Source organism: Centropristis striata, chromosome 13, assembly GCF_030273125.1.
Source record: "Centropristis striata isolate RG_2023a ecotype Rhode Island chromosome 13, C.striata_1.0, whole genome shotgun sequence".
Classification (NCBI taxonomy): domain Eukaryota; kingdom Metazoa; phylum Chordata; class Actinopteri; order Perciformes; family Serranidae; genus Centropristis; species Centropristis striata.
Window position 1 is genome coordinate 32,674,387 of NC_081529.1, and position 16,493 is coordinate 32,690,879.

The following is a 16,493-nucleotide window of genomic DNA, read 5'->3' on the forward strand; positions in this document are numbered from 1 at the left end:
TCATAAAAAAAGCTCAAAATGACAGAAAAAGTTCATGGAAAAAAGTCAAAATAACAAAAAAAAGTTGAAATTATGAATAAAGGTCAAAATGACAAAAAAAATAGTTGAAATCATGAAAAAAAGGTCAAAATGACAGAAAAAAGTTGAAATCATGGAAAAAAGTCAAAATAACAAAAAAAAGTTGAAATTATGAATAAAGGTCAAAATGACAAAAAAAAAACAGTTGAAATCATGAAAAAAGGTCAAAATGACAGAAAAAGTTGAAATCATGGGAAAAAAAAGGTCAAAATGAAAAGAAAAAAGTTGAAAGCTCCTATGATTGCACTTTTAACTGGCTTTCTCAGCTTGTCTACATATCAATAACTAAATAATAAATACAGTTATTACTGTAAATAAAACATGTATTTTCAATGAATAGATGGACTCCAGAGGGTTAATAACTATTATTGTATTTCAATCATTTTCCTCTTTGAGCGCAGATAAAATCAAAAAACACCAAATGGTTTCTGATGCTAGAGGCTTGATCTCTGCCTTGCACATATTATCCTTGTAGGGTAAAGATGTTGGACCCGTTTCCTTACTGTATGTCAGGCTGTCAGCCAACAACAGGGACAGGGGACCGCAGGGTTTAAAATACATCTCCATTTATCTTCCAGAGGTTTCAGTGAGAGTGACAGTCGCTGGGCCGTGCACACATAAGAACACTGGTGTCAGCAGTGTTTGTCGTCAGGGCGGGTAAAAGGGAGCTGGAACTAGTGTAGAGGGAAACCAAAGCTGCCTCTTCTTTAACCCATTAAAGCTGGGGAAGCGGATACGTCGTTTTGTAGTATTTGTAGTTTTTTTCCATCTATTTTCGGTCTCTTGGCCAATGAAATGCATCAGTGTCGCAATCCAACATGGGACTTTTCCAGAACTTTGAAATCATCACCAAAAAAAGACACAAAATAACCAGAAAGGACACAGAATTACCCAAAAAAGACACAAAATTATTTAAAAAAGACACAAAATAACCAAAAAGGACACAGAATTACTCAAAAAAGACACAAAATTATTTAAAAAAGACACAAAATAACCAAAAAGGACACAGAATTACCCCAAAAAGACACAAAATTATTAAAAAAGACACAGAATTACCAAAAAAGACTCAAAATTACCAAAAAGACACAAAATTATTTAAAAAAAGACACAGAATTTCCAAAGACTCAAAATTACCAAAAAAAGACTCAAAATTACCAAAAAAAGACACAGAATTACCAAAAAAGACACAGAATTACCAAAAAAGACTCAAAATTACCAAAAAAAACCCACAAAATTACCAAAAAAAAAGACACAAAATTACCAAAAAAGACATACAATTACTAAAAAAAACCTTATTTTAAAATCGCCCAAAGGTTTTCCAGGCATTTTTTCCAGGCGTTTTAGGCCTAAATGGGTGAAGTGTGAATTAACTGCCATATGTGAGCCTTCTTATGCCCTCTCCTGGCCGCTCCACAAAACATCGCCATGCTTTGCTGAAACTATATCCTGCTGCTGTATGCACAGGTCAGGAATAGCCTCTGTATGCGTGTTGTTGCAAGGTGAAGAGGAGAGGCAAACAACAGAAGAATTTACTGGAGTTGCCAAAGCCGTTTTCAGATCCTTGCCAGACTCTTTTGTCCTTGATTCTTGTGAGGCAATTATAGCCTTTAGATTTAAGATCGGTTGATCCCTTGTTGTTCTTCATATAATTGAACTCCGATCACACCTTTTATAAACACAAACAGCAATGTACGGACTAAACAAAATCATTAAAATGGCTAAATTTTTATTACAGTGGTTGCCACAAACTTGCTTGTGGCCTTCATGATAAGTGGATTATTTTGTAACTGTGAGCATGGGTCTCAAACTCGCGGCCCGCGGGCCAATTGCGGCCCTCGTGACGATATTTTGTGGCCCCCACCTTGATATGAAAGTTTAATGTGAGTTTTATATGAATGGTACTTTACCATGTTGTGTGTGGAAGGTCCCTTTAATTACTTTTTTTTGTAATTTTGTGTCTTTTTTTGGTAATTTTGTCCTTTTTTTTTAAATATATTTTTGTCTTTTTTAATAATTTTGTGTCTTTGTTTGGTAATTCTGTGTCTTTTTTTGGTCATTTTGTTTCTTTTTTAAAGTAATTCTGTTTTTTTCTGTCATTTTGTGTCTTTTTTGGTCATTTTGTGTCTTTTTTCTGTCATTTTGTGTCTTTTTTGGTAATTTTGTCCTTTTTTTAAAATATATTTTTGTCTTTTTTAATAATTTTGTGTCTTTGTTTGGTAATTCTGTGTCTTTTTTTGGTCATTTTGTTTCTTTTTTTAAGTAATTCAGTTTTTTTCTGTCATTTTGTGTCTTTTTTGGTCATTTTGTGTCTTTTTTGTGTCATTTTGTGTCTTTTTTAAATAATTGTGTGTCTTTTTTTAACAATCTTGTGTCCGTTTTTGGTCATTTTGTGTCTTTTTTTTGGTCATTTTGTGTCTTTTTTTAGTAATTTTATGTCTTTTTTTGGTCATTTTGATACTGCCTCCAGCGGCCCCCAGGCAATTTGAGTTTGAGACCTCTGCTGTAAAGTATCTAATCCATCCAGATGTTTCATGCTGATGTTGTTCTGTGTCCCTCACAGTGATTTGGCTCTGAGGAACTGCTACCTGACTGCAGATCTTACAGTCAAAGTGGGAGACTATGGAATTGGACCCTACAGATACAAAGTAAGAAGGAAACTCAATTTCAGATATTTTCCACATAGAGATTTTGTAAATTACTGTAATGGACTGCATCTTCCTGTCAACACCAGGATACATAATAAACTGCACATTACACTGGTTTATTGTCTCACAGTAGTTGTAGTTTTCCTCAATAAACATGAACAAATCAAACTTGAATTCATCATAGAAAAAAATGTATGTTATAACCAGATTATAGACACATTTGCACACACTGTGGGTATTGAAAATGTTTGACATGTGATTGCAATGCATTTCAAATGAACTCACTCTGGTCTACAGTGATTTTTGGGGAAGACTGGGCATCCATAATGAATCAGGCAGTGGAAACATTTCAGTTTGTTTTCCCTGATGGGAAAACTTCTTCTGAGACCACTGATGAAGCCAATTTAATTGTAGAAACTGAATTTATAAGTGAGAACTGCAGTGAAAAATGAGGCCAGAGTGAGTAAAGAAAGAAAAAAAGGTTCAGAGGGCTAAATTCATCCACAAGGTACATGTGAATCAGTTAAATAGGGGTTTTGCTTTAACCCTTTTAAGCCGGGAAAGCATTACCGCATTTCTACCATTAAAACCGGGAAAGAGGATACGTAGTATTTGTAGTTTTTTTCACCTCTTTTCGGTCTCTTGGCCAATGAAATGCATCAGAATACATGTGAATTTCATTTCTATCTGCTGTAGGAAGCGTTGACACTTTTGTTTAATTTCCAGAAAAACTTCAGGTTTTAGGGGGTTGTTTTAAAATCGCCCAGAGGTTTTACAGGCATTTTTTCCAGGAATTTCAGGCCTTAATGGGTTAAATGAGCTTTAATTTACCAAAGTAAACAACTTGTTACAGTGGATAATAAACAACTACTCCACTTTTGTGCAACTGATCGTCTTCGGTTGCCTGTTTGCTGTTACCAGCTCCAGTTATATTCTGCCCACAGCATATAAATCTTTGCCACTGTAGCCTGAGCAGCCATCAATTGCATGTTTCACAGAAGAATTACTGTAAGATTGTCTTCTCATGTAACTGGACACGCTGCATATGTCCCCGGGCAGCTCTGTCCACTGCATTCCTTAAATACTGCTGATCCGACAGTTCGGCTGTCTGAATTTAATACTCATAAGATAAGGTCACCCAGTGAATCTATTTGTGTAAAGAAAGGGAGAGGCAAAGTGAGAGTGCACCGCCTCAATCACAGCTAAAAAAAATACTCTGTTGTTGAGCGCTTTTAATGAGCTTTTGGTGTTTGCAGTGTTTCCTAGTCAGTTGTAATTTGTAAGAAGAGTAAATACCGTGTATGACGGATTTATTTATTTATTTTTTTTCCAGATCTTTATTTAACAATTAAAGAAATACAGGCATTCATTATATAAACAATATATACAAAGAAAAATGTCAGTTACAGTAAATTAAATACAGTATATAAAAATAAAATAACATAATAAGGCACATAGGGTATAAGGTGCTTCTCTTTCTATTATTCTGGGGCCTCTGAAAATACGTTTTTAAAGTGTATGAGAGTGCGTTCACATTTTTTATTTCACATAAACTCTAAAGTTTCGATATAACATTTTATTTCTCTTGTGAAAACGCTAAAGTTAGGGAGGGATTTGGAAAACTTCACCTCGTGGATGTGAAACTTTCCCATCAGAAGCATAAGATTTGTTATAAAGGATACTGTTTTGTCATGTGTGACGGATTTTTTTTCTAATGTTACTTTAGGAGGATTACATCATCACAGAGGATGATGTGTTCGCACCCCTTCGCTGGTTGGCTCCTGAGCTGGTGGGCGAACGCCATGGGGGTGTGATCACTATGGAGCAGACCAAGCCCAGTAATGTGTGGTAGGTACCAGACATTATGCAGCCCTTAACTCACACTAAAGGGTATTTAAAAAACAACCTATCACTCATAGTAAGTGCACCTGAATCATCTAAAAATAATTATAAAATCTTCTCTCCTTCTCTCCTAAGAGACACTATTTTAAATTTCATCATCCCACAAGATTCTACTACCTTATTGTATTTTGTTAGGTATACAGGCCACGTGAAGTATATTTAGAATATGGGTGATTCTCATGAAGCCAGTCTAAGTTATGTCTGTGAAGATTATAAGGACATACTTTATTAAACGAAATGTATTTCACTTTTATATTAGGGCCGGGACTCGATTAAAAAAATGTATCTAATTAATTAGAGGCTTTGTAATTAATTAATCGAAATTAATCGCATTTTAATCGCATATAAATATTTGACCTGAGAACAGTGAGAGGTAATTTTTTTCACATGGATTTTTAGTATACCATTGAATAATGACTGAATACATAAGCTGAAGCAACAAAAATATTGTTTATTTTTGTTCAAGTCCAACGACCAGTGCAATTTTTGCCATTAAGTGTAGCAATAGCATATTTAGAAATATAGTACATTTCAGAAATTCAGGTCGCTTGTGTGTATATATATATATGTGTGTGTGTGTGTGTGTTTTTAACAGTGTATAAAGAACAAAATCTGAATGAAAATTGATGAGAAAAAATGGTTAGATGTTATGGTAATGATAGAATCGTTTGCATTAAAATATGTGTAAATTTTAATAAAATACATTCTGGTGACACCAGCAACTTGAGCATATTAAGAGCTTGCCAAAGAAAAAAAAAAGGTTGTTTTTTTTTATTTAAAAATGTGTTACGGTAATGAATTTTGCTCTCTAAAAATGTCAGAAAATACCTTTAATTTTTTTTTTAAATAGATTATAAATTCAAATTAAACAGTAACTTTAGATTGTATACGTTATAAAGGGTCAAAGAAAATATGTATTCAATGCTCTTGGATGTTTGCTATGAGCTGTACCATGTTTATGAGAATCACCCAGATGACAAAGACAGTAAATTGCTCAGCAGTTCACCTCTGGCTCATTGCTGAGAAAACAAGCCCTTTCTGCAAATACAAGAGCTTGTAAATCCCAAACGGTCTGGATAATTTCCAAAAAAGGGAGAAAAAAAAAAAGACACTGACACTGCACCAACTAAGCATCTCTCCACACTCTAGTCTTTTCAGCCCCCTCCCGACTTCATGACTCATTGCCCAAATGCTTTTTTGCTCATAAACTGCAGTTACATAATGTAGTTTAGAGGGTTAGAGGCAGATTTCTCCCTGATTAAAAAAATATGTTGAGATTCACAATGTTCCCCTAGTGGCTGTGTTTTAAATTTGGCTCCTGCTATAATAGCTGCTTTATGAACCATGTCATTTATTTATATTTGCAGTGCTGTTTTATAGGTTACGGCATTCATAACAGCTTGCCTCATAAAGTTTTATGGTTTCAGGTTACGAGGTTAAGGTCTTTTGCAGCATTTTGAAATGTGCAAGATAACTTCTGTCCTGCAGTAAATTCCAACTAGCTATTTTGTCCTCAATTGTCCACAGGGCACTGGGGGTCACTCTGTGGGAGCTCTTTGAGAATGCCGCTCAGCCGTACCCCCACCTGTCCGACCGGGAGGTTCTCAACCATGTGATCAAGGAACAACAGGTCAAACTCTTCAAGCCACAGCTGGAGCTTCCTTATTCTGACAGATGGTGAGTTTTTGGAACATGTCTATGAGACAATTTTAATGTTGAATTTCAAGATTTGAAAGTGCTTGGATTTTGGATATAGTGCTTGTAAATGCTTGAAATTCTTACTGTATTTCTCTTGCAATCTGACTATAGATAACCACATTTTCAATGGAAAAAATATATATAAAATAGGGCCGGGACTCCATTAAAAAACATTTATCTAATTAATTAGAGGCTTTGTAATTAATTAATCGAAATTAATCGCATTTTAATCGCATATAAATATCTGACCTGAGAACAGTGAAAAGTCATTTTTTTCACAAGGATTTTTAGTATACCATTGAATAATGACTGAATACATAAGCTTAAGCAACAAAAATATTGTTTATTTTTGTTCAAGTCCAACAGACCAGTGCAATTTTTGCCATGTAGTGTAGCAATAGCATATTTAGAAATATAGTAAATTTCATAAATTCAGGTAGCCTATAGGTAGGTAGACCTTCTGTAAACTAGAATACTTTGGTTTTTTAAGTAAAACACAATCCACGCTAGCTACCACACTAGCCGCTAGCTGCTATATGTTTAGCATTGAGGTGATACTTGAGGCTTGATGTGCTGCGGTGATATGTGAATTCCTTGTTGCATAGCAACACAACCATCCTCTTATCGACGCTTCCATCCGTTGGTTTTTTGTGCACCTGCACTTTGGGTGAACTTCCACTAAAGTCACTTGCCACTTTAGACTCTTGCCTATGTGTGGATGAGCCATGAATGAATGAGTGAATCATGTATGTAATATGTCTTATTTCTATGTCTGTGGCTTCCTGTTTTGTGTGGTGTTTGTCTTGTCTGTTGTATTGTAGAGCACCCTGCAGCAAATTCCCAACAACTTCTGTTGTATGGCAATTAAAGAATTGAATCTTGAATCTTGTTTGAAAAGATGACTGTTGACTGATGACTGTTCCCTGTAACTGCAGGCACGAGGTGCTACAGTTCTGCTGGCTGTCTCCAGACAAGCGGGCCACGGCGGAGGAGGTGCACCGATTGCTTATCTACCTGCGCATGCAAGGCCAGAAGGACATAGAAGAAGACTTTGAGCAACGCTGGGATGCTCTCAAGCCGAACCCCTCTGCACGGCAGACCACAGTCAGCCACTCCTCTTTCCCGATCTTGGAACAGTTCGCTGACGATGCCCTGCGACAAGAGATCGACGAAGTTCTTACCGTCACTGAAACGAGCAAAGGCCTCAGCTTTGAGTATGTTTGGGAGGCGGCCAAGCACGACCACTACGACGGTAGCCACGGGCGTTCAAACATGGACACCACCTTGAACTATCACAGCATGTTCTTCCCCGTTTCCAGTGAAGACATCCAGGCCCATTTCCCTGATCCCACAGCCAGGGCAGCAGAAAGTGGTCACACTCCTTCAGGAATCCCTGGTATTGTACCAGTGTTTGATGCTCAAAAGCCTTCCAATGGAAATGAATATTTCATACAACTAGAAGAACAAGGGGAGAGCACTGTCGGGGAAGATAGGAATAGAGGGAAAGACATGGACTTCGGTTCAGGCCAGCAAGACTTTGTTGTTCTCCAAGATGTCCGTCTGGATGAGTCTAGTACCGATGCTGATTTTTTCCACCAAAGTATTGACTCCAAGGATTCCTATCTACCAGACAGCCACATCTGGTCGTCCCTGGAAAATGACAGTCCGTACCACCCCAACATTTTCACAGACGGGGGATCCAAGCAAGAGGACTCTCCTTCCTGGAGACGGAGTTTCATGGAGCTTCCAGAGCGCAATGGCAACCCTTTCCATGAAGGGGCACCTTTAGAGGTCCAGGAGGTGGATACAGATAAAAGCTATGGGGATTCTTTTTTAGGGGATAGTTCAGAAGCCACTCACCAGGCAGATTCTGTGCAAATGGTGGTGGAGAACACAGATGTGAAGAGGCTTCTGAATGATGAAAAACTGGCGGACAACTTTATGTTTCTAAAGGACCAGAGCCTGATGAAAGACAGATCAAATTTCTCAAGTCCAGGGGAAAATTTTCTTCTACCCGGCCGAGCTCACGAACCAGAAGAGAGATTCAAAATGAGTTCTTGGGACAACCTCGAGAATTTAGGCAGCTTACTCACCACAGACATATATTTAAAACCTGCAGCAAGTAGCACATCCTCAAGACAGGAACTTTTAGACTCTCCAAATACCAGCTTAGGGGAATTCTGTCCGTCTCCCATAGAAAATGAAACACTGGTGCCTTCCATTACAGTGGTCACAGAAGATAACACAAGCAACCAGCTGCCAGTTAGAGATAGTTCTTCCACTGAGGACCTTGGTCTACTGCAATCCTCAGTCAGAGGTAAAGACTCTGGTTTTGATTCTACCTCAGAGAAGTTTGAGGTTCTCATCAGTCCGACTGATGACCACACCACTGCGTTCTCTGAAAGTGCCACTACAGACTCATTGTGCACAGATGCCAAAATTCCCAGCCTTGAAGATGACCTCGGAACCTCAAAGGATAATTCCCTGCCCATAGGAAGTATGATGCCTGAAAACCTGCAAGTTCAAGCATTGTCCTCAGACAATGGACACAATGAAGACCTCACAAGTAACGATCTGTTGAGTGAACTGATCGAGGACGCAGATATAGAACTGGAAACCACTCTGTCTGACCACGAAGAGTCCTTTATGGACACTAATGGGCACCCTGTTGTCAGATCCTCTCTGTTGGTCTCTGGACCGTCATTGGACCAGATCAGCCAGGACAGTTTACTGGAAGACAGCATGTCCACCACTCTACCAACCGTAGATAACTCAGCCGAGACGCCGGACTCTTTAGACTCCCTCGACATCCACAGGATAGCTGAACAAGGAGAGGAGCTGAGTGGTCAACTAGCCCAACACAAACTCCAGCCTCCATACAAGATATCAGACAGCGGGTATGAGACGGAGAACCTCGAGTCCCCTGAGTGGAACTCTCAGCCCAGTGTTAAAGAACATTCCCCTGTAAAAAATGGCACAGGTGTTGCCAAAGAAGAGGAGGAGACGGAGGAGCTTACAGCTGCGACAAATCTGGTTCCACCTGAAATTATCATCTCCGAAGTCGAGGGCGTGCTGGAGGCTCACAGTGAGGATCCAAACGAGGACCAACCAGAACCTGCAGCTCCTGCAGAGGAGCCACTCATGGGCAGTAATTACAGAGACTCTGCATACTTCTCAGACAATGAATCAGAACCTGAGAAGAAGGCAGAAGAAACGGCTGCAGGAGGTTCTGATGAGGTCTCGTGGCTGAGGGACTCTACCGAGGTGGCTGCCGGAGGTCCAGCGCCAGAGGTGAACGTGGGGAGGGACGTGGATTCTTTAATTTCTCTGCAAGAATCTTCTGCAGCTGCTGAAGCACAGGCCGATGGAGAAACTCCTCATGTTGAGGGCATTGTACCGGACGCAGATCCAGATATCACAGAGAAACGCAAGGAGGAGGCAACAGAGTCTAACAGTCATGGCGAAGATGGAAACAAACCCGATTTGTTGAAGGACATCACATCTTTTGATCAACAAGACCCGTCGAAAGATCTAGAAACCTCAACTCCTCTTCCTCCTGCTGCCCCGTCAGAGCCGGAGCCAGAGAGCTCGGGTCACGCTAAACTAACCAGGACCTACGCCAGCGACGGCCATAAAATAAAAGAGCCGGACATGGAGGGGCGGTACCTGGGGAGGCGGGACGGCTCGGCGCTAGACGGACAGGAGGACGGCGTGGACGCGGACGAGGAGGACGAGAACAGCGACGACTCTGATGACGACGTCCGCGGATACCAGCTGCACAGCTCCAGCTCGGACAGCGAGGACGATACGGTGCACACGGTGCCGATTATTATCTCAGACGACACCAGCGCAAAGAACCTGAAGAGCTTGTTGAAACCCAACACGCTGAACATCCAGGCGTCATCTTCACCGACTCCTGCGAGGTTTGACGCCAATAACTCCAGAAGAGCTGTGTCTTTCTTCGATGATGTCACCGTCTACCTGTTTGACCAGGTAAAGTTTTGTCTATTATATTCTTCTTTGCCAGTGTTATTATAGTAACTACAGGGTTCGTACGGGTGCTTGAAACCCTTGAAAATGCTTGAATTTAAATGTTGAATTTCAAGGTTTGAAAAGTGCTTAAATTTTGGATGAAGTACTTAAAATTGTACTCTGCATTTATTTAACAACAAAATCCTACAGAATAGAAATATAATTAGTTGGAGAACCTGAAATGAAAACGTAAAATAATCATTTTCAGTATGTATGTATTCAAAGAAATATGTAATTTACCACAGCTGTAAGATGCTGGAAAAGCTTGAAAATGGACCTTGAAATCCTTGAAAATGCTTGAATTTAAAAGTTGTACTTTCAAGGTTTAAAAAGTGCTTGGATTTTGGATAAAGTGCTTGTAAATGCTTGAAATTCTTCCTGTATTTCTCTTGCAATCTGACTATATCCATCTATAGACTATAGATAATCACATGTTCAATGTAAAAAATAATGAGTAGCCTATCTGGAATGAAGACCGTTCCTCCTAAAAGTGTAACACCATCGCTGTCGGTATGGTTCAGTGAAATCTCCCCCTTTTAGTATGTAAGTACTCATCTAAAACATGCAGTTTACAACAGGTGTAAGATACTGGAAACGCTTGAAAATTTACCTTGAAAGTCCTTGAAAAATGCTTTAATTTGACCACTGCTAAAGTGTACGAACCCTGGTTATTATAGTAACTAGTAAAGCATGTGTTCTTATCAATCCCACCCATTTTCTTTGCCGTTATTTCTGCCCTGCTTTCTAATTCAAAATCCAACTCATTCTGCTGTAGGAGACCCCCACCAAGGAACTGGGTGACCACTCCTCAGGCTCACACAACCAAGCACCAGAGTTCAGCAGCCCGATGCCCACTGCCAGCTACCTGAACCGCTTCACCAACTCTGAAAGCTCCACCGACGAAGAAGGTAATGCCAGAAACCTGCTACACATATATAATTCCCTACAAAGTCTAACTGCAGTAACTACATGGTGGTCAAAATTCTGTTATAACTAAAAATTAACTCCTTGATGTCTGTTTTATCTTGTGACAAAGTTTTAGATTTCAATTTTGCTTTATTTCAGAGAAATAATTATATAAAAACCACAAAATCCAACTCAAAACTAAGCAGTAATTGCATTTACCACGGCCTGCTTTGGATATATATACTGATTTAAACATAAAAATAATAGAAATTATAAGTTTATTTGAAAGGGAAATTGTTATCTAGATCAGGGGTCTTAAACCTGGGGGCCACTGGAGGCAGTGTCAAAAAGACAAAAATAAAGACACAAAATGACTAAAAAAAAATTACACAAAATTACCAAAAAAAGGACACAAAATGTGCAAAAAAGACAGAAAATTACAAAAAAAAGACACAAAATGACTGAAAAAACACTAAATTACTTAAAGACAAAATGGCAAAAAAAGACACAAAATTATTTAAAAAAAAGACACAAAATTATTTTAAAAAAGACACAAAATTACCACAAAATTATTAAAAAAGACACACAATTATAAAAAAAAAGACACAAATTTATTTGAAAAAGACAAAATTGCCAAAAAAAGACACAAAATCACCAAAAAAGGTCAAATAAATCATCATGTACACATCATCAATACATGTAGAAATAAGTGTCATATCACTTCACTACATATAACCCATTTGTCTGGCCAGTTAAAAACGTTAAAATACTTTAAAGCAGTTTTTCTCAGTTTTACCTTTTGCATAGTTACTGCAGTTAGACTGTATAGGACAGTAAACATCTGCTGAAAAGTTTCCCTCACTATTACATGTGCTGACTCATTCGTTGACTCTGTGCAGGTGGGGGTTTTGAGTGGGACGACGACTTCTCCCCCGCACCTGCGTTCCTGCCCAAGACGGACAAAGACCCCGTGTCAAAGACCATGATGTCCTCGTCTGCAGCGTCTCGCTTCTCCTCTCCGCCTCCTGCGACAGGCCGCGTGCTGGAGCCCAGCTGGAGCAGCTCCTCCAACTACTCCCGTTTCTCCATCTCCCCGGCCAGCATCGCCAGCTTCTCCCTCACACACCTCACCGACTCCGACATCGAGCAAGGAGGCAAGTTCAGAGTATACTCACACGAGACCTGTATGGGTTTTAAAAAAACAACCCATTTAGGCCTAAAACGCCTGTAAAAAATGCCTGTAAAACCTCAGGGCGATTTTAAAATAACCCCCTAAAACCTGAAGTTTTTTCTAATTTTATTTTTCCCTTTTTTTTGGTAATTTTGTGTCTTTTTTTTTGGTAATTTTGTCTTTTTTAATACTTTTGTGTCTTTTTTTGTGGTAATTTTGTGTCTTTTTTTTTGTAATTTTGTGTCTTTTTTTGGAAAATTTGTCTTTTTAATTCTTTTGTGTCTTTTTTTTTGGTCATTTTGTGTCTTTTTTTGGTAATTTTGTGTGTTTTTTTAACCCATTTAGGCCTTAAAACGTCTGGAAAAAATGCCTGTAAAACCTCAGGGCGATTTTAAAATAACCCCCTAAAACCTGAAGTTTTTTTCTAATTTTATTTTTCCTTTTTTTTTTGGTAATTTTGTGTCTTTTTTTTGGTAATTTTGTCTTTTTTAATACTTTTGTGTCTTTTTTTTTGTGGTAATTTTGTGTCTTTTTTTTTGTGGTAATTTTGTGTCTTTTTTTGGAAAATTTGTCTTTTTAATTCTTTTGTGTCTTTTTTTTTTTGATAATTTTGTGTCTTTTTTTGGTAATTCTTTGTCTTTTTTTGGTAATTTTGTGTGTTTTTTTAACCCATTTAGGCCTTAAAACGTCTGGAAAAAATGCCTGTAAAACCTATGGGCAATTTTAAAATAACCCCCTAAAACCTGAAGTTTTTTTTTGTAATTTTATGTCCTTTTTTTGGTAATTCTGTGTCTTTTTTTTTAAATTTTGTGTCTTTTGTTTTGGGTAATTTAATTAAATTGTTAAATTAAGATTATTAAATCTAGAAATAAGCATGTTGAACACTTAAAATAAGAAATTAACTCTTAAAACAAGACTAACACTTCTTAATCTAAAGGTTTTTTTTTATCTTGTTAAGAAACAAATAATTTGCAGTACACTCTGCACTCTGCTCGGTTTTATCTTGTTTTAAGAGTTAATTTCTTATTTTAAGCGTTCAACATGCTTATTTCTAGATTTAATAATCTTAATTTAAGAAATCTTGTCAAGTCCATGCAGCAAGATAATTTCCCTCAGATTTAGTGTTTTTATCTTGTTTTTAGACACCATTTTTTTTACAGTGTTCAAGTTCTAACTCCGTTTCTCCTCTTTTTGTCCACCACAGGAAGCAGTGAAGACGGAGAAAAGGACTAGTGTGATATATTTATAATCACATTATTTAAAAACGAACCCATACTCGCACTTTTTTTGGAAACCGAGAACGGCTGAACGGGGACAAATGACGCGGTTTGCAAACCGCGGATGCTTCTCTCAGGCAGAACTGCTCTTTACCTACACGGAGAACTTTCAGCAAATAAGTGAAGAAAAGGCCCAGCTCCAGTCTGAGCCACATCACCTCTCCTGCTCCATCAGTGTGTGATTTCAGTTCAGTGCAATTCCACTTGGGAAGTAAAAAAAAAACAAAAAAAACAAGTTTCTAAATGTTTGCTTTAAAGACTCATTATGCGCATTCCAGGTGTTTGGCTGCTTCTTTTCGTTGTGTGTCCAAGTGCACTCATTTTCCAGGACTTTTGCATCACCAAAAAAGAAAAAAAAAAGAAAAAATTTAAAGACTTTTTATGCTCTGAATTCAACACACTGGGCTGCAAATTTATCACTACAGCCAAATAGGAATAAGCTCTTTGATTTCAGCAGACCTAAAAACTGAAGATCCAAGCTTTTTCTCTTAACTTTGTTCATTTTTCTTCATGTTGTGCGATTATTTCAGTGGTTGCCTCTTTTTTTTTGGAAGAGTGATTTGTTGTAATTTTTTTTTTTTCTTTTCGTAACTTCTCGTTGGGTGTTTGTCACAATCTCCTCATTGGAGAGAAACTATCCTTCTGTAGCAGCATTTGAATAAGAAGGGTTGAAATTTACCTGAACTAAAAAAAAAATCCCTCATCTGCGGAGGGGACACACTGTGTGTTCCTTTATGTTTGAAAGGAACATTCACGGTAAGTAGTTTCATATTTTTGAGACGTCTCAGTAGGACCGGTCGGAGAGGAGGATCCAAGTGAAAGAAGAAGAAAAAAAAACTTAAGACAAGTTATTCATTTTGTAATGCTTCATTTTATTCTGAAATGTGCAGGAAGTTCTGGTTTTGACTACTTGTCACAGTGCCTGTGATGCTGTAAAGACAGCTGCACTTCTCCATTTATTCTCACTACAAAATTTAAAAAAATCACACTCTGAGTGGGATTGTGTAAAGGCGGGAGATTTTTATTTTTTAAATGTCAGAATGAAGAAATGTTAATGAGCTGTTTGTAAACAAATGTGCAATGAATTTTCATTAATTAATTGAAATTTTTGAGTTGATAGGACGAACGTGGCGGCGTTTTTTTTCCAGAAATGTGCAGGGACTTTAAGCTTCATCACAAAAACTCACTACTAGAACAAAAGAACACTACTGCTTTTTCTCAGTGTCATAAACAGAGTTGTCTGCCTTTATTTTTAACTTTGTGTCAAACTTAATTAACCTGTTCAGATGGCATTTTTCCTCCTTAAAGACCCATCGTCCAGTTGCATTTTTAAGCATTTCATCTCTGCAGGCTGTACAGGGATTTGTGTGTATCATGATCAGTTTCTGTATAAAAAAAACATAATGCAAATGGTTTTGGATCAAGATATGCTTTTCCCTCCAAGGTTTAATGTACAGCTATATAAAACAGTTTTTGAAACTGTAGGTTATACAGTTACTGTATGGTTAAAGCTGAAGCTGTACTCCACCTGTAGTAGATAACATGTGCCCCGCCCCCTTTTACAGAAGAAGCTGTATCTTAGATAACCTCTGTTAAAAACCAGCAGCCTGTGCTTCAGTTAAACTTGAACATTTATTTAAGGAAACCTTGTTTTATTTGACTACAGTATACATTTGCTTAATCTTGCACATTTGAGAAATGTAACTTAATGTTGAACTGTACTGATGTATGTAAATGTAAATTTTTTTTTGTCTGTAAATGGGAAATGATGTGAGTCATAGGTATGAGGTTTCATTTTGTAACTTAAAGCTGAGTTGATCAGAGGAACATATCACAGTCGTCGGCTAAAAAGCAGTTAAATTAAGACACAAAAGCAGATGTGAATTCATTCTGTCCTTTAAACTTGTAGATTTTAAAAATATTTTTACTTCATATTTATCATGCTTAGTGTAATTGAATGAAATGTTTATAATTACACTGTTTAATATGAAAATAAATGCAAATGAACTTCTAATTTGTATATTAGTACTTTTTTTCACATCGCCTGAAATGATGTCCGAACATAAAGTGACATTTTTTAGACTTTTATTTCACATTTCAATGCCCTTGTCAGATGAATGTCGAGCCGTGGGGACATTCAGAGCTGCTGTGGAGGAACAACAGTCTCCGCATCATCACGATAGAATACTGACAGAAGAACGTTCCTTATTGCAGGAGCATAGAGAGGTATCATCTGGTGATGCAGACTCAATATTCCATATTTATTATTAACCCTTTGATGCACAACTTATTGACCCCCCTTCTAATGCAAAACATGGGTCCAAAATTACCCGCATTCATTCCCCATGTTATTTAATGCTGCTGTGTGTTTCTGTGCTCCATCTTTTGATATCAACTTGTTTTATGATTCAATATCCCAAGTAATATCTTGTTTTTGATAACAACTGATCAATATTTCCATTTAGCCTCTCATACTTTATGAAGAAAAAAAGTTTGTTATTACATAGCTAACTACTTAGCCAAAATAGCTAGCTAAGTAAGCTACTTAGCCAAGAAGTTTGCTAAGTAGTAAGTTTAGCAAGCTACTTAGCCAAGAAGTTAGCTATGTAGTAAGTTTAGCAAGCTACTTAGCCAAGAAGTTAGCTAAGTAATTAGTTTAGCAAGCTACTTAGCCAAGAAGTTAGCTGGTGTTAGCTTAGCAAGCTACTTAGTCAAGAAGTTAGCTAAGTAATTAGTTTAGCAAGCTACTTAGCCAAGAAGTTAGCTGGTGTTAGCTTAGCAAGC

General features: G+C 37.7%; 1 protein-coding gene and 1 long non-coding RNA gene across 2 annotated transcripts in view; both read left to right on the plus strand.

Annotated features, from left to right (window-relative positions):
- lmtk2 (lemur tyrosine kinase 2) overlaps positions 1-15,723 on the plus strand; it is a 51,760-nt gene extending 36,037 nt beyond the window's left edge. The window contains exons 8-14 of the mRNA XM_059347500.1: positions 2,639-2,723; positions 4,450-4,571; positions 6,153-6,302; positions 7,259-10,316; positions 11,131-11,263; positions 12,161-12,419; positions 13,641-15,723. Of these exons, the coding sequence (XP_059203483.1) occupies positions 2,639-2,723; positions 4,450-4,571; positions 6,153-6,302; positions 7,259-10,316; positions 11,131-11,263; positions 12,161-12,419; positions 13,641-13,665 (3,832 nt within the window). The 3' untranslated portion in view covers positions 13,666-15,723. The remainder of the gene's footprint in view (positions 1-2,638; positions 2,724-4,449; positions 4,572-6,152; positions 6,303-7,258; positions 10,317-11,130; positions 11,264-12,160; positions 12,420-13,640) is intronic.
- The window catches only part of LOC131982946 (uncharacterized), a 596,045-nt gene that overhangs the window by 259,258 nt on the left and 320,294 nt on the right, over positions 1-16,493 (plus strand). The gene's annotated exons all lie outside the window — the stretch shown is intronic.